We start from the raw sequence: 19,736 nt of genomic DNA, 5'->3' as shown, positions 1-19,736 counted from the left end.
GGATGTGCCAGGAGAGACCGAGTACAGAATAGAAAAAGGTGAGAACAAAGGACGTAAGGGGAGTGGGGGAGGAATGGGGTGTATTTAGGGAAGCAGTGATGGCTTGTGCAAAAGATGCTTGTGGCATGAGAAGCGTGGGAGGTGGTCAGATTAGAAAGGGCAGTGAGTGGTGGGATGAAGAAGTAAGATTATTAGTGAAAGAGAAGAGAGAGGCATTTGGACAATTTTTGCAGGAAAAAATGCAAATTGACTGGGAATGTATAAAAGAAAGAGGCAGGAGGTCAAGAGAAAGGTGCAAGAGGGAAAAAGAGGCAAATGAGGTTGGGGTGAGAGAGTATCATTAAATTTAGGGAGAATAAAAAGAGGGTTTTGGAAGGAGGTAAATAAAGGTAAGGAGGTAAATAAAGTGCATAAGACAAGGGAACAAATGGGAACTTCAGTAAAGGGGCCTAATGGGGAGGTGATAAGAAGTGGTGATGTGAGAAGGACATCGATGGAGCGAGTATTTTGAAGGTTTGGTGAATGTGTTTGATGATAGAGTGGCAGATATAGGGTGTTTTGGTCGAGGTGGTGTGCAAAGTGAGAGGGTTAGGGAGAATGATTTGGTAAACAGGGAAGAGGTGGTAAAACCCTTGCGGAAGATGAAAGCCGGCAAGACGGGTTTGGATAGTATTGCAGTGGAATTTATTAGAAAAGGGGGTGACTGTATTGTTGACGGGTTGGTAAGGTTATTTAATGTTTGTATGACTCATGGTGTGGTGCCTCAGGATTGGCGGAATGCTTGCATAGTGCTATTGTACAAAGGCAAAGGGGATAAGAGTGAGTGATCAATTACAGAGTAAAGTTTGTTGAGCATTCCCGGGAAATTATATGGGAGGGTATTGATTGAGAGGGTGAAGGCATGTACAGAGCATAGATTGGGGAAAAACAGTGTGGTTTCAGAAGTGGTAGAGGATGTGTGGATCAGGTGTTTGCTTTGAAAGAATATATGTGAGAAATACGTAGAAAAGCAAATGGATTGTAAAGTAGCAATTATAGATCTGGAGAAGGCATATGATAGAGTTGCTATAGGTGCTCTGTGGAAGGTATCAAGAACATATGGTGTGGGAGGCAAATTGTTGGAAGCAGTGAAAGGTTTTCATCGAGGATGTAAGGCATGTGTATGAGTAGGAAGAGACGAAAGTGACTGCTTCTCAGTGAATGTAGGTTTGCGGCAGGGGTGTGTGATGTCTCCATGGTTGCTTAATTTGTTTATAGATGGGGTTGTTAGGAGGTGAATGCAAGAGCTTGGAAAGTGAGTCAGTTGTTGTTCGCTGATGATACAGCGCTGGTGGCTGATTCGTGTGAGAAACTGCAGAAGCTGGTGACTGAGTTTGGTAAAGTGTGTGAAAGAAGAAAGCTGAGTAAATGTGAATAAGAGCAAGGTTATTTTGGTACAGTAGGGTTGAGGGACAAGTCAATTGGGAGGTTTAAGTTTTGAATGGAGAAAAACTGGGGGGAAGTGAAGTGTTTTAGATACCTGGAGTGGATTTGGGGAGCGGGTGGAACCATGGAAACGGCAGTGAATCATAGGGTGGGGGAGGGGGGCCCCCAAAGTTCTGGGAGCGTTGAAGAATGTGTGGAAGTCAAGAACATTATCTCAGAAAGCAAAAATGGGTATGTTTGAAGGAATAGGGGTTCCAACAATGTTATGTGGTTGCAAAGCGTGGACTATGGATAGAGTTGTGCGGAGGAGGGTGGATGTGCTGGAAATGAGAGTTTGAGGACAATATATGGTGCGAGGTGGTTTGATCGAGTAATTAATAATAGGGTGAGAGAGATGTGTGGTAATAAAAAGAGTGGTTGAGAGAGCAGAAGAGGGTGTTTTGAAATGGTTTGGTCACATGGAGAGAATGAGTGAGGAAATATTGACCTTGAGGATATATGTGAGTGAGGAAATATTGACCTTGAGGATATATGTGTCAGAGGTGGGAGGGAACGAGAAGTGGGAGACCAAAATTTGGGGGTGGAAAGATGGACTGAAAAAGATTTTGAGTGATCGGGGCCATCAGCACGCAGAGGGTGAAAGGCGTGCCCAAGGAATAGAGTGAATTGAAATGAGTGGTATACCGGGTCGACGTGCTGTCAAAGGATTGAAAAAGGGCATTGAAAACTGGGGTAAAAAACCCTTTGGGAAGTTCTGGGGAGCCTGAATGTGGAAAGGGGGTTGTGGGTTTCGGTACATTATTACGTGACAGTTAGAGACGCGTGTGAACAAAAGTGGCCTTTGTTGTTTTTTTCCCAGCGATACTTGCTCACATTCAGTCTCTAGCTGTCATGCATAATGCTCAATACCGCAGCTCCGTTTCCACATCCAGGCCCCACAAAACTTTCCATGGTTTACCTAAGACACCTAACATGCCTTGGTTCAATCCATTGACAGCACATCAACCCCAGTATACCATGCTGTTCCAATTCACTCTATTTCTTGCACGCCTTTCATCCTCCTGAGTGTTCAGGCCCCCATCATTCAAAATCTTTTTCACTCCATCCTTCCACCTCCAATTTGGTCTCCTGCTTCTCCTTATTCCATCCACCTCTGACACATATATATCCTCTTTGTCAATCTTTCCTCACTCATTCTCTTCATGTGACCAAACCATTTCTACACACTCCCTTCTGCTCTCTCAACCTCACTCTTTTTTACCAATTTCACTTACCCTTTCATTACTTACTCAATCAGACCACCTCACAGCTCATATTGTTCCTCAAACATTTCATTTCCAACACATCCACCCTCCTCCACACAACCCTATCTATAGCTCATGCTTCGCAACCATATAACATTGTTGGAACCACTATTCCTTTAAACATACCCATTTTTGCTCTCTGAGATAACGTTCTCACCTTTCACATATTCTTCCAAGGCTCCCAGAACCTTCGCCCACTCCCCCACCCTGTGACTCACTTTCACTTCCATGGTTTCATCCACTGCTAAATCCACTCCCAGACATCTACAACACTTCACTTCCTCCAGTTTTTCTCCAACCAAACTTAGCTCCCAATTAACTGGTCCCTCAACCCTACTGAACCTAATAACCTTGCTCTTATTCACATTACTCTTAACTTTCTTCTTTCACACACTTTACCAAACTCAGTTACTAACTTCTGCAGTTGCTAACCTGAATCAGCTACCAGCGCTGTATCATCAGTGAACAACAACTGACTCACTTCCTAAGCCCTCTCATCCACAACACACTGCATACTTACCCCTCTCCCTAAAACTCTTGCATTCACCTCCCTAATAACCCCATCCATAAAGAAATTAAACAACGCACTCCTGTCGCAAACCGACATTCACTGGGAACCAATCACTTTCCTCTCTTCCTACTCAAACACATGCCTTACATCCTTGGTAAAATCTTTTCACTGCTTCTAGCAACATAACTCCCACACCATACACTTAATATCTTCCAAAAAACATCTCTATCAACCCTATCATATGCCTTCTCCAGATCCATAAATGCTACATACAAAGCCATTTGTTTTACTAAGCATTTCTTACATACATTCTTCAAAGTAAACACCTGATCCACACATTCTCTACCACTTCTGAAACCACACTGCTCTCCCCCAATCTGATGCCCTATACATGCCTTCACCCTCTCAATCAATACCTTCCAATATAATTTCCCAGAAATTCTCAACAAACTTATACTTCTGTAATTTGAACACTCACCTTTATCCCCTCTGCCTTTGTACAATGGCAATATGAATGCATTCCGCCAATCATCAGGCACTTCACCATGAACCACACATATGCTGAATATCCTTACCAGTCAATGAACAACACAGTCACCCCCTTTTTTAATAAATTCCACTGCAATACCATCCAAACCCACTGCCTCCCTGGCTTTCATCTTCCGCAAAGCTTTCACTACCCCTTCTATGTTTACCACACCATTCTCCCTGACCCTCTCACTTTGCACACCTCCTCAACCAAAATACCCTATGTCTGCCACTCTACCATCAAACACATTCAACAAACCTTCTAAATACTCACTCCATCTCCTTCTCACTTCATCAGTACTTGCTATTACCTCCCAATTAGCCCCCTTCCCTGATGTTCCAATTTGTTTTTGTCTTATGCACTTTATTTACCTCCTTCCAAAACATCTTTCTATTCTCCCTAAAATTCAATGATACTCTCTCTCAATAACTCTCATTTGCCCTATTTTTTCACCTCTTGCACCTTTCTCTTGCCCTCCTGCTGCTTTCTTTTATATATCTCCCAGTCATCTCCACTACTTTCCTGCAAAAATCGTCCAAACGCCTCTCTTTTTTCCTTTACTAAGAATCTTACTTCTTCATCCCACCACTCACTACCCTTTCTAATCTGCCCACCTCCCACCTTTCTCATGCAACAAGCATCTTTTGCATAAGCAGTCACTGATTTCCTGAATACATCCTATTTCTCCCCCACTTCCCTTACATCATTTCCTCTCACCTTTTTCCATTCTGCATCCAATGTCTCCTGGTACTTCCTTACATAAGTCTCCTTTCCAAGCTCACTTACTCTTACCCACTCTCTTCACCCCAACATTCTCTCTTCTTTTCTGAAAAACTCTACATATCTTCACCTTCACCTCCACAAGATAATGATCAGACATCCCTCCTGCTGCCCCTCTCAGCACATTAACATCTAAAAGTCTCTTTCACACGCCTATCAATTAACACGAAATCCAATAACGCTCTTTGGCCATCTCTCCTAGTCACATATGTATACTTATGTATATCTCTTTTTTTAAACCAGGTATTCCCAATCACTAGTCCTGTTTCAGCACACAAATCCACAAGCTCTTCACCATTTCCATTTACAACACTGAACACCCCATGTACACCAATTATACTCTCAACTGTCACATTACTCACCTTTGCATTCAAATCAACCATCACTATAACCTGGTCTTGTGCATCAAAGCTGTTAACACACTCACTCAGCTGCTCCCAAAACACTTGCCTCTCATGATCTTTCTTCTCATGACCAAGTCCATAGGCACCAATAATCACCCATCTCTCCATCCACTTTCAGTTTTACCCATATCAATCTAGAGTTTACATTCTTACACTCACTATCGCATACTCTCACAACTCCTGCTTCAGGAAGGGTGCTACTCCTTCCTTTGCTCTTGTCCTCTCACCAACCTCTGACTTTACTCCCAAGACATTCCCAAACCACTCTTCCCCTTTACCCTCGAGCTTCATTTCACTCAGAGCCAAAACATCTAGGTTCCTTTCCTCAAACATACTACCTATCTCTCCTTTTTTCTCATCTTGGTTACATCCATACACATTTACACACCCCAATCAGAGCCTTTGAGGAGGATGAGCACTCCCCACATGACTCCTTCTTCTGTTTCCCCTTTTAGAAAGTTAAGATATATTTACATGTACCTTTTGCGGAAGGGAGGGCATGCTGGGTGCCATTGGTCACAGTTGATGGTAGAGCTGCGGCTGGGGAATGCACAGCTATAGTTCTTGTTCGTCTCTTGTTGGACACCTTTTGCACCAGAAGGTTTAGCTGCTTGTTGTTGTCTTCAATCTTCTAAGGAAATTAAGTACCTTTATCAATTTCATATCACTTAATACAGAGTAAATTGATCATAATGGTTAAATTTTGAGATGGAGAGATAAGCGGTTGTACTGGGTGATATGAATACATTGGTGGGATGTATCAAAATTGGCAAAATAGTTGGATAATGATGAGTGCCTAGAGTAAATGAAAATGGAAATCATCTAGTGGATGTCTGTGCTGTGAGTGGTGTATTCTTTGCAAACATCTTTTTCAGCACAAGATCATCCATAGGTATACAAGGATGAGAAATGATAGAAAAGAAGAACAAAAGCATTTGACAGACCATGTGGCAGTGGAAGAAAGGTTGAGAAAGGCTGTGCGAGATGCTAGAGCTGTGACAGGATTCTTTGGCGACTGGCCATTTTGCAGTTCTTGCGGATGATTAGGATCATGGAGAAAGGGAGATGTGGTGTAAGGAATAATGAACAGGTAAAAGTGTTGGCAAGTGAGAAGACGAATCAGACAGAATGCAAGGAGGAATATGAAAGGAGGGTGACTGAATGTTTAGATGGAAGTGCAGTAAATGGTGGAGTGGTCATGTGTGAATGAGGTATTTAAAATGTCTAAAGAAAGACTGTTAAAGGTTGCAGAATCAGAAGTTGGATGCTAGGTTGTGAGAAACAGGAATAAAAAGGGAAATGCATGGTGGATGGATGAGATCAGAATTAGGAAAAGGATCTGATAGAATGTTAGAAAGGAATGTACCAGTGGAAGTTCTGCACTGGAGAAGGGAAGAAAATAAGATGTGTAAGCGTAATGTTATGAAGCTGATAAAGGAAAGCAAAGAAAGAGTAGACTAACATTTTGAAAGAAAAGTTGAGTGAAAAGTTTAAGGAAAATGAAAAATTGTGCTGGAAGGAGGTGAAAAAGGAAAGAAGTGAATATATGAGTGGAAAGTCAATGTCAGAAGTAAAGAAGGGGAGTTGCTGAATCAAAAGGAATAAGTAAAAGGAAGATCGAAAGAGTTTTGAAGAACTGATGAATGTGTGGTAGAAGGGGAGGCAGCAGTTGTTATATGCATGGGTATGGAGGATGCAAGGAAGAGGATACAAGTGCAAGGGCCTATAGCAACAAGGGAGAGAAAGAGGCAATCATGAGGCTTAAAGCAAGAGAGGCACCCGGAGTGGATGGGATTATGGCTGAAATGCTGAAGTATGGAGGAGAAAGTGTGACAGACTGGATGTATTTGATATGAAATTTAGCACAGAAACAGAAAGTTGTGTCTGAGGATTGGGTGAAAGCTATTATTGTTCGTTCATTCACAAGAAAAGGTGCTAAAGATGTATGTAGCAAATATAAGGGAATAAGACCATTAATTATACCAGAAGTGTACACATGATTGTTGAGTGACAAGTAATGGAAGTGACCAAATGCAAAATAATGAGGAGCAAGCAGGTTTTAGGAAAGGTAGGAGAAGTGTGTATCAAGTATTTGAGGCGAAAATGACTACGAAAAAGTATCTACCACAAGGTAAGAGGTTATCTGCAGCTTTTATGGATATCAAGAAAGCATATGACTTAGTTGAGTGATAAGCTTTATGGGATGTGCTCAGGGTATATGGGGGTAGGTGGACAAGTGCTGAATTGTGTGAAAGTATTCTATAGAGTAGCAAATGCATATGTAAGAGCAAAATGCATGGTTTTGGTATACGAGTGGATTTATGACGAGGCTGTGTAATGTCAATGTGGCTTTTAAACACACACACACACAAACACACACTGGAGGAAGTGAAGTGTTTTAGATATCTGGGACTGGATTTAGCAGCAGATGGAACCATAGAAGAAGTGAGTCACGGTGGTGGAGGGGGCAAAGGTTCTGGGAGCATTGAAGAATGTGTGGAAGGTGAGAACTTTATCTCAGAGAGCAAAATTGAGTATGTTTGAAGGAATAGTGGTTCCAACAATGTTATATGGGTGTGAGGCATGGGCTATAGATAGGGTTGTGTGGAGGAGGGTGGATGTGTTGGAAATAAAATGTTTGAGAACAATATGTGGTGTGAGGTAGTTTGACTGAGCAAGTAATGAAAGGGTAAGAGTGTGGTTGAGAGAGCAGAAGAGGGTATATTGAAATGGCTTGGTCACATGGAAACAATGGGTAAGGAAACGTTGACAAAGAGGATAAAAGTGTCAAAGGTGGAGTGAACGAGAAGTGGGAGACCAAATTGGAGGTGGAAGGATATTGGAGCGAAAAAGATTTTGAGCGATCAGGGCCTAAACATACGAGTGGGTGAAAGGTGTGCAAGGAATAGGGAAAATTGGAATGAGATGGTATACCAGGGCCAATGTGCTGTTAATGGACTGAACCAGGGCATGTGAAGCATCTGGGGTAAACAATGCAAAGTTTTGTGGGGTCTAGATGTGGAAAGAGAACTTTGGTTTCGGTACATTACACGAGAGCCTGAGACTGAGTGTGAATGAATGTGGAATTTGTTGTCTTTTCCTAGCGCTACCTTGTGCTTATGCAAGGGGAGGGAGGTGCCATTTCATGTGTGGTAGGGTGGCGATGGGAATGAATGAAGGCAGCAAGTATGAACATGTACATATGTATGTATGTAAATGTCTCTATGTATATGTATGGATATGTTCAAATATATAGGTATGTAAATGCGCGTGTGTAAGCGTTTATGCATATACATGTCTGTGGGTGGGTTGGGCCATTCTTTCATCTGTTTCCTTGCACTACCTCTCTAACACAGGAGAAAACGACAAAGTATAATAAAATAAATAAATTATTTTTTTTATTTATTATACTTTGTCGCTGTCTCCCGCGTTTGCGAGGTAGCGCAAGGAAACAGACGAAAGAAATGGCCCAACCCCCCCCCCATACACATGTATATACATACGTCCACACACGCAAATATACATACCTACACAGCTTTCCATGGTTTACCCCAGACGCTTCACATGCCTTGCTTCAATCCACTGACAGCACGTCAACCCCGGTATACCACATCGCTCCAATTCACTCTATTCCTTGCCCTCCTTTCACCCTCCTGCATGTTCAGGCCCCGATCACACAAAATCTTTTTCACTACATCTTTCCACCTCCAATTTGGTCTCCCTCTTCTCCTTGTTCCCTCCACCTCCGACACATATATCCTCTTGGTCAATCTTTCCTCACTCATCCTCTCCATGTGCCCAAACCACTTCAAAACACCCTCTTCTGCTCTCTCAACCACGCTCTTTTTATTTCCACACATCTCTCTTACCCTTACGTTACTCACTCGATCAAACCACCTCACACCACACATTGTCCTCAAACATCTCATTTCCAGCACATCCATCCTCCTGCGCACAACTCTATCCATAGCCCACGCCTCGCAACCATACAACATTGTTGGAACCACTATTCCTTCAAACATACCCATTTTTGCTTTCCGAGATAATGTTCTCGACTTCCACACATTCTTCAAGGCCCCCAGGATTTTCGCCCCCCCCCCACCCTATGATCCACTTCCGCTTCCATGGTTCCATCCGCTGCCAGATCCACTCCCAGATATCTAAAACACTTCACTTCCTCCAGTTTTTCTCCATTCAAACTCACCTCCCAATTGACTTGACCCTCAACCCTACTGTACCTAATAACCTTGCTCTTATTCACATTTACTCTTAACTTTCTTCTTCCACACACTTTTCCAAACTCAGTCACCAGCTTCTGCAGTTTCTCACATGAATCAGCCACCAGCGCTGTATCATCAGCGAACAACAACTGACTCACTTCCCAAGCTCTCTCATCCCCAACAGACTTCATACTTGCCCCTCTTTCCAAAACTCTTGCATTTACCTCCCTAACAACCCCATCCATAAACAAATTAAACAACCATGGAGACATCACACACCCCTGCCGCAAACCTACATTCACTGAGAACCAATCACTTTCCTCTCTTCCTACACGTACACATGCCTTACATCCTCGATAAAAACTTTTCACTGCTTCTAACAACTTTCCTCCCACACCATATATTCTTAATACCTTCCACAGAGCATCTCTATCAACTCTATCATATGCCTTCTCCAGATCCATAAATGCTACATACAAATCCATTTGCTTTTCTAAGTATTTCTCACATACATTCTTCAAAGCAAACACCTGATCCACACATCCTCTACCACTTCTGAAACCACACTGCTCTTCCCCAATAAATAAATATATCTATTTATTTGGGAAGTGAGTCAGTTGTTGTTCACTGATGATACAGCGCTGGTGGCTGATTCATGTGAGAAACTGCAGAAGCTGGTGACTGAGTTTCGCAAAGTGTGTGAAAGAAGAAAGTTGATAGTAATTGTGATTAACAGCAAAGGTTATTAGGTACAGTAGGGTTGAGGGTCAAGTCAATTGGGAGGTAAGTTTGAATGGAGAAAAACTGGAGGAAGTGAAGTGTTTTAGATATCTGGGAGTGGATTTGGCAGCGGATGGAGCCATGGAAGCGAAAGTGAATCATAGGGTGGGGGAGGGGGCAAAAATTCTGGGAGCCTTGAAGAATGTGTGGAAGTCGAGAACATTATCTCGGAAAGCAAAAATGGGTATGTTTGAAGGAATAGTAGTTCCAACAATGTTGTATGGTTGTGAGGTGTGGGCTATGGATAGAGTTGTGCACAGGAGGGTGGATGTCCTGGAAATGAAATGTTTGAAGACAATATGCGGTGTGAGATGGTTTGATCGAGTAAGTAATAATAGGGGAAGAGAGATGTGTGGTAATAAAAAGAGTGTGGTTGAGAGAGCAGAAGAGGGTGTTTTGAAATGGTTTGGTCACATGGAGAGTATGAGTGAGGAAGTGAGGAAAGATTGACAAAGAGGATATATGTGTCAAAGGTGGAGGGAACGAGGAGAAGTGGGAGACCAAATTGGAGGTGGGAAGATGAAGTGAAGAAGATTTTGAGTGGAAAAAGACAACAAAGGCCACATTCGTTCACACTCAGTCTGTAGCTGTCATGAATAATGCACCAAAACCACAGCTCCCTTTCCACATCTGCGCCCACAAAACTTTCCATGGTTTACCAGAGACGCTTCACATGCCCTGGGTTAATCCATTGACAGCACATGAATCCTGGTATACCATATTGTTCCAGTTCACGCTATTCCTTGCATGCCTTTCACCTTCCTGCGTGTTCAGGCCCCGATATCTCAAAATCTTTTTCACTCCATCCTTCCACCTCCAATTTGGTCTCCAACTTCTCCTCATTCCCTCCACATCTGACACATATATCCTCTTGGTCAATCTTTCCTCACTCATTCTCTCCATGTGACCAAACCATTTCAATACATCCTCTTGACTTTCTCAACCACCCTTTTTATTACCACACATCTCTCTTAATCTTTCAATACTTACTCAATCAAACCACCTCACACCACATATTGTCCTCAAACATCTCATTTCCAACACATCCACCCTCCTCTGCACAACCCTATCTATAGACAACGCCTCACAACCACATAACATTGTTGGAACCACTATTTCTTCAAACATACGTATTTTTCCTCTCGATAACATTCTCGCCTTCCACACATTCTTCAACGCTCCTAGAACCTTCATCCCCTCCCCCACCCTTTGACTCACTTCCACCTCCATGATTGCATCCACTGCCAAATCCACTCCCAGACATCTAAAACACTTTACTTCCTCCAGTTTTTTTCATTCAAACTTATTTCCCAGTTGACTTGTCCCTCAACCCTACTGAACCTAACAACCTTGCTCTCATTCACATTTACTCTCAGCTTTCCTCTTTCACACACTTTACCAACTCAGTCACCAGCTTCTGCGGTTTCTCACCCGAATCAGCCACCAGCACTGTATCATCATCGAACAACACCTGACTCACTTCCCACACTCTCTGATCCACAACAAACAGCATTATTGCCCCACTCTCCAACACTCTTGCATCCAACTCCTGAACAACCCCATCGATAAACAAATCAAACAACCATGGATACATAATGCACCCCTGACGCAAACCAACATTCACTGGGAACCAATCACTTCCCTCTCTTCCTACTCGGACACATTCCTTACATCCTTGATAAAAAGTTTTCACTGCTTCTAGCAACTTGCCTACCACACCATATAGTCTTGATACCTTCCACAGCACATCTTTATCAACTCTATCACATGCATTCTCCAGATCCATAAATGCTATACACAAATCCATTTGTTTTTCTAAGTATTTCTCATATACATTCTTCAAAGCAAACACCTGACCCACACATCCTCTACCATTTCTAAAACCATAATGCTCTTCCCCAATTTGATACTCTGTACATGCCTTCACCCTCTCAATCAATACCCTCCCAAATAATTTGCCAGGAATACTCAAAAAACTTGTACCTCTGTAATTTGAACACTCACCTTTAGTCCGTTTGCCTTTGTACTATGGAATTATTCATGCATTCTGCCAATGCTCAGGCAATTCATCATAAGCTATATATACACTGAATATCCTCACCAACCAGTTAACAACTGAGTCACCCCCATTTTTAATAAATTCCACTGCAATACCATCAAAACCCGCTGCCATGCCAACTTTCATCTTCCACAAAACTTACACCACCTATTCTCTTTTTACCATACAATTTCCCTGACCCTCTCATTTCGCTCACCACCTTGAACAATATATTATCATTATATATTTTCCTTTGTCGCTGTCTCCCGCGTTAGCAAGGTAGCGTAAGGAAACAGACAAAAGAATGGCCCAACCCACCCACATACACATGTATATACATATAAGTCCACACACGCAAATATACATACCTATACATCTCAACATATACATATATATACACACACAGCCATATACATATATACACATGTACATAATTCATACTGTCTGCATTTATTCATTCCCATCGCCACCCCGCCACACATGAAATAAAAACCCCTTAGCCCTGCATGTGCGCGAGGTAGGGCTAGGAAAAGTCAACAAAGGCAACATTCATTCACACTCAATCTCTAGCTGTCATGTATAATGCATCGAAACCACAGCCCCCTTTCCACATCCAGGCCTCACAGAACTTTCCATGATTTACCTCAGACACTTCACACGCCCTGATTCAATCCATTGGCAGCAGGTCAACCCCAGTATACCACATCGTTCAAATTCACTCTATTCCTTGCACGCCTTTCACCCTCCTGCATGTTCAGGCCCCAATCACTCAAAATCTTTTTCACTCCATCTTTCCACCTCCAATTTGGTCCCCCACTTCTCGTTCCCTCTACCTCTGACACATACAACCTCTTTGTCAATCTTTCCTCACTCATTCTCTCCATGTGACCAAACCATTTCAAAACACCCTCTTCTGCTCTCTCAACCAGACTCTTTTTATTACCACACATCTCTCTTACCCTGTTATTACTTACTTGATCAAACCACCTCACAACACATATTGTCCTCAAACATCTCATTTCCAGCACATCCACCCTCCTCCACACAGCTCTATCACACAGCCATATAACATTGTTGGAACCACTATTCCTTCAAACATACCCATTTTTGCTTTCCAAGTTAATGTTCTCACCTTCCACACATTCTTCAACGCTCCTAGAACTTTTGTCCCCTCCCCCACCCTATGATTCACTTCCACTTCCATGGTTCCATCTGCTGCCAAATCCACTCCCAGATATCTAAAACACTTTACTTCCTCCAGTTTTTCTCCATTCAAACTCATCTCCCAATTGACTTGTCCCTCAACCCTACTGTACCTAATAACCTTGCTCTTATTCACATTTACTCTCAGCTTTCCTTTTTCACACACCTTACCAAACCCAGTCACCAGCTTCTGCAGTTTCTCACACGAATCAGCTACCAGCTGGTAAACAGAGAAGAGGTAGTAAAAGCTTTGCGGAAGATGAAAGCCGGCAAGGCAGCAGGTTTGGATGGTATTGCAGTGGAATTTATTAAAAAAGGGGGTGACTGTATTGTTGACTGGTTGGTAAGGTTATTTAATGTATGTATGACTCATGGTGAGGTGCCTGAGGATTGGCGGAATGCGTGCATAGTGCCATTGTACAAAGGCAAAGGGGATAAGAGTGAGTGCTCAAATTACAGAGGTATAAGTTTGTTGAGTATTCCTGTAAATTATATGGGAGGGTATTGATTGAGAGGGTGAAGGCATGTACAGAGCATCAGATTGGGGAAGAGCAGTGCGGTTTCAGAAGTGGTAGAGGATGTGTGGATCAGGTGTTTGCTTTGAAGAATGTATGTGAGAAATACTTAGAAAAGCAAATGGATTTGTATGTAGCATTTATAGATCTGGAGAAGGCATATGATAGAGTTGATAGAGATGCTCTGTGGAAGGTATTAAGAATATATGGTGTGGGAGGCAAGTTGTTAGAAGCAGTGAAAAGTTTTTATCGAGGATGTAAGGCATGTGTACGTGTAGGAAGAGAGGAAAGTGATTGGTTCTCAGTGAATGTAGGTTTGCGGCAGGGGTGTGTGATGTCTCCATGGTTGTTTAATCTGTTTATGGATGGGGTTGTTAGGGAGGTAAATGCAAGAGTCCTGGAAAGAGGGGCAAGTATGAAGTCTGTTGGGGATGAGAGAGCTTGGGAAGTGAGTCAGTTGTTGTTCGCTGATGATACAGCGCTGGTGGCTGATTCATGTGAGAAACTGCAGAAGCTGGTGACTGAGTTTGGTAAAGTGTGTGGAAGAAGAAAGTTAAGAGTAAATGTGAATAAGAGCAAGGTTATTAGGTACAGTAGGGTTGAGGGTCAAGTCAATTGGAAGGTGAGTTTGAATGGAGAAAAACTGGAGGAAGTGAAGTGTTTTAGATATCTGGAGTGGATCTGTCAGCGGATGGAACCATGGAAGCGGAAGTGGATCATAGGGTGGGGGAGGGGGCGAAAATTTTGGGAGCCTTGAAAAATGTGTGGAAGTCGAGAACATTATCTCGGAAAGCAAAAATGGGTATGTTTGAAGGAATAGTGGTTCCAACAATGTTGTATGGTTGCGAGGCGTGGGCTATGGATAGAGTTGTGCGCAGGAGGATGGATGTGCTGGAAATGAGATGTTTGAGGACAATGTGTGGTGTGAGGTGGTTTGATCGAGTAAGTAACGTAAGGGTAAGAGAGATGTGTGGAAATAAAAAGAGCGTGGTTGAGAGAGCAGAAGAGGGTGTTTTGAAATGGTTTGGGCACATGGAGAGAATGAGTGAGGAAAGATTGACCAGAGGATATATGTGTCGGAGGTGGAGGGAACGAGGAGAAGAGGGAGACCAAATTGGAGGTGGAAAGATGGAGTGAAAAAGATTTTGTGTGATCGGGGCCTGAACATGCAGGAGGGTGAAAGGAGGGCAAGGAATAGAGTGAATTGGAGCGATGTGGTATACAGGGGTTGACGTGCTGTCAGTGGATTGAATCAAGGCATGTGAAGCGTCTGGGGTAAACCATGGAAAGCTGTGTAGGTATGTATATTTGCGTGTGTGGACGTGTGTATGTACATGTGTATGGGGGGGGGGGTTGGGCCATTTCTTTCGTCTGTTTCCTTGCGCTACCTCGCAAACGCGGGAGACAGCGACAAAGTATAAAAAAAAAAAAAAAAAAAAAAAAAACAATCATGGAGACATCAAGCACCCCTACCACAAACCAACATTCACTGACAACCAATCACTTTCCTCTCTTCCAACTCGTACACATGCCCTACATCCTCAATAAAAACTTTTCAATGCTTCTAACAACTTGCCTCCCACACCATATATTCTTAATACCTTCCACAGAGCATTTCCATCAAATCTATCTTATCCCTTCACGAGATCCATAAATGTTACATACAAATCAATTTGCTTTTCTAAGTATTTTTCACATACATTCTTCAAAGCAAACACCAGATCCACACATTCTCTATCACTTCTGAAACCATGCTGCTCTTCCCCAATCTGATGCTCTGTACATGCCTTCACCCTCTCAGTCAATACCCTCCCATATAATTTCCCAGGAACACTCAACAAACTTATGCCTCTGTAATTTGAGCACTCACTTTTATCCCCTTTGTCTTTGTACAATGGCACTATGAATGCATTCAGCCAATCCTCAGGCACCTCACCATGAGTCATTTTTTTTTTTTTTTTTTTTTTTTTTTATACTTTGTCGCTGTCTCCCGCGTTTGCGAGGTAGCGCAGGGAAACAGACGAAAGAAATGGCCCTACCCCCCCCCCATACTCATGTACATACACACGTCCACACACGCAAATATACATACCTACACAGCTTTCCATGGTTTACCCCAGACGCTTCACATGCCCTGATTCAATCCACCGACAGCACGTCAACCCCTGTATACCACATCGCTCCAATTCACTCTATTCCTTGCCCTCCTTTCACCCTCCTGCATGTTCAGGCCCCGATCACACAAAATCTTTTTCACTCCATCTTTCCACCTCCAATTTGGTCTCCCCCTTCTCCTCGTTCCCTCCACCTCCGACACATATATCCTCTTGGTCAATCTTTCCTCACTCATTCTCTCCATGTGCCCAAACCACTTCAAAACACCCTCTTCTGCTCTCCCAACCACGCTCTTTTTATTTCCACACATCTCTCTTACCCTTACGTTACTTACTCGATCAAACCACCTCACACCACACATTGTCCTCAAACATCTCATTTCCAGCACATCCATCCTCCTGCGCACATCTCTATCCATAGCCCACGCCTCGCAACCATACAACATTGTTGGAACCACTATTCCTTCAAACATACCCATTTTTGCTTTCCGAGATAATGTTCTCGACTTCCACACATTTTTCAAGGCTCCCAAAATTTTCGCCCCCTCCCCCACCCTATGATCCACTTCCGCTTCCATGGTTCCATCCGCTGACAGATCCACTCCCAGATATCTAAAACACTTCACTTCCTCCAGTTTTTCTCCATTCAAACTCACCTCCCAATTGACTTGACCCTCACCCCTACTGTACCTAATAACCTTGCTCTTATTCACATTTACTCTTAACTTTCTTCTTCCACACACTTTACCAAACTCAGTCACCAGCTTCTGCAGTTTCTCACATGAATCAGCCACCAGCGCTGTATCATCAGCGAACAACAACTGACTCACTTCCCAAGCTCTCTCATCCCAACAGACTTCATACTTGCCCCTCTTTCCAGGACTCTTGCATTTACCTCCCTAACAACCCCATCCATAAACAAATTAAACAACCATGGAGACATCACACACCCTGCCGCAAACCTACATTCACTGAGAACCAATCACTTTCCTCTCTTCCTACACGTACACATGCCTTACATCCTCGATAAAAACTTTTCACTGCTTCTAACAACTTGCCTCCCACACCATATATTCTTAATACCTTCCACAGAGCATCTCTATCAACTCTATCATATGCCTTCTCCAGATCCATAAATGCTACATACAAATCCATTTGCTTTTCTAAGTATTTCTCACATACATTCTTCAAAGCAAACACCTGATCCACACATCCTCTACCACTTCTGAAACCGCACTGCTCTTCCCCAATCTGATGCTCTGTACATGCCTTCACCCTCTCAATCAATACCCTCCCATATAATTTACCAGGAATACTCAACAAACTTATACCTCTGTAATTTGAGCACTCACTCTTATCCCCTTTGCCTTTGTACAATGGCACTATGCACGCATTCCGCCAATCCTCAGGCACCTCACCATGAGTCATACATACATTAAATAACCTTACCAACCAGTCAACAATACAGTCACCCCTTTTTTAATAAATTCCACTGCAATACCATCCAAACCTGCTGCCTTGCCGGCTTTCATCTTCCGCAAAGCTTTTACTGCCTCTTCTCTGTTTACCAAATCATTTTCCCTAACCCTCTCACTTTGCACACCACCTCGACCAAAACACCCTATCTGCCACTCTGTCATCAGACACATTCAACAAACCTTCAAAATACTCATTCCATCTCCTTCTCACATCACCGCTACTTGTTATCACCTCCCCATTTACGCCCTTCACTGAAGTTCCCATTTGCTCCCTTGTCTTACGCACCCTATTTTACCTCCTTCCAGAACATCTTTTTATTCTCCCTAAAATTTACTGATAGTCTCTCACCCCAACTCTCATTTGCCCTTTTTTTCACCTCTTGCACCTTTCTCTTGACCTCCTGTCTCTTTCTTTTATACTTCTCCCACTCAATTGCATTTTTTCCCTGCAAAAATCGTCCAAATGCCTCTCTCTTCTCTTTCACTAATACTCTTACTTCTTCATCCCACCACTCACTACCCTTTCTAACCAGCCCACCTCCCACTCTTCTCATGCCACAAGCATCTTTTGCGCAATCCATCACTGATTCCCTAAATACATCCCAGTTGACCAACCAGTCAACAATATAGTCACTTAGATATCTAAGAGTGGAGTTGGCAGCGGATGGAACCATGAAAGCAGAACTGAGTCACAAAGGGTGGGGGAGGGGGCGAAAGTTCTGGGGATTGTTGAAAAACATGTGGAAGGCAAGAACATTATCTTGGAAAGCAAAAATGGGCATGGTTGAAGGAATAGTTATTCCAACAATAGCTATATGGTTGTGAGGCGTTGGCTATAAATAGAGTTCTGTAGAGGAGGGTGGATGTGTTGGAAATGAGACGTTTGAGGACAATATGTGGTGTGAGGTGGTTTGATTGAGTCAGAAATGAAAGGGTAAGAGAGATATGTGGTAATAAAATGTGTGGTAGAGAGAGAAGAAAAGGGTTTATTGAAATGGTTTGGTCACATGGAGAGAATCACTGAGGAAAGATTGACGAAGAGAATTTGTGTGTCAAAGGTGGAGGGAACGAGGAGAAGTGGGAGACGAAAATGGAGTGAAAGAGAATTTGAGCAATCAGGGCCTGAACATGCAGGAGGGTGAAAGGCGTGCAAGGAATAGAGTGAATTGGAATGATGTGATATACTGGGTTTGCCAAACTGTTAATGGATAGAACCAGGGCATGTGAAGCATCTGGGGTAAACCAATGGAAAGTTTTGTGGGGCCTGGATGTGGAAAGGGAGCTGTGGTTTCAGTGCATTATACATGACAGCTAGAGACTGACTGTGAACAAATGTGGCCTTTATTGTCTTTTCCTAGTGCTACCTCCATCTTTCCACCTCCAATTTGGTCTCCCACTCCTCCTCATTCCCTCCACCTCTGACATATATATCCTCTTTGTCAATCTTTCCTCACTCATTCTCTCTATGTGACCAAACCATTTCAAAACACCCTCTTCTGATCTCTCAACCACACTCTTTCTATTACCACACATCTCTCTTACCCTTTCATTATTTACTCGATCAAACCACCTCACACCACATATTGTCCTCAAATATCTCATTTCCAACACATCCACCCTCCTCCGCACAACTCTATCTGTAGCCCACGCCTCACAACCATATAACACTGTTGGAATCACTATTCCTTCAAACATACCCATTTTCGCTTTCCAAGATAATGTTCTCAACTTACACACATTTTTCAATGCTCCCAGAACTTTCGACTCCTCCCCCACCATATGATTGACTTCCACTTCCATAATTACATCCACTGCCAAATCCACCTCCAGGTATCTAAAACATTTCACTTCCTCCAGTTTTTCTCCATTCAAACTCACCTCCCAATTGACTTGTCCCTCAACCCTACTGTACTGTACCTAATAACCTTGCTCATATTCACATTTACTTTCAGCTTTCTTCTTTCACACACTTTACCAAACTCAGTCACCAGCTTCTGCAGTTTCTCACCCGAATCAGCCAGCAGCACTGTATCATCAGCAAACAACTGACTTACTTCCCATGCTCTCTCGTCTACAACAGACTGCATACTTGCCACTCTTTCCAAAACTCTAGCATTCACCTCCCTAACAACCCCATCCATACACAAATTAAACAACCGAGGAGACATCACGCACCCCTGCCGCAAACCAATATTCACTGAGAACCAATCACTTTCTTCCTACTCATACATATGTCTTACATCCTCAATAAAAACTTTTCACTGCTTCTAACTTGTCTCCCACACCATATATCTTAATACCTTCCACAGAGCATCTCTATCAACTCTTCCATATGCTTTCTCCAGATCCATAAATGCTACATACAAATCCATTTACTTTTCTAAGTATTCCTGACATACATTCTTCAAAGCAATCACCTGATACACACATACTCT

The 19,736-nt window shown here is 42.9% G+C and overlaps 1 protein-coding gene across 1 annotated transcript in view; it reads right to left on the bottom strand.

Moving 5' to 3' along the window:
- The window catches only part of LOC139760439 (uncharacterized), a gene marked incomplete at its 3' end in the record, with an annotated part of 167,836 nt that overhangs the window by 88,030 nt on the left and 60,070 nt on the right, over positions 1-19,736 (bottom strand). Inside the window, exon 4 of the mRNA XM_071683676.1 lies at positions 5,434-5,584. Within this exon, the coding sequence (XP_071539777.1) occupies positions 5,434-5,584 (151 nt within the window). The remainder of the gene's footprint in view (positions 1-5,433; positions 5,585-19,736) is intronic.

Source organism: Panulirus ornatus, chromosome 36 (assembly GCF_036320965.1).
Source record: "Panulirus ornatus isolate Po-2019 chromosome 36, ASM3632096v1, whole genome shotgun sequence".
NCBI classification, from domain to species: domain Eukaryota; kingdom Metazoa; phylum Arthropoda; class Malacostraca; order Decapoda; family Palinuridae; genus Panulirus; species Panulirus ornatus.
The sequence above is the reverse complement of the archived record's forward strand: the minus strand, read 5'-3'. Positions and strand labels throughout refer to the sequence as shown.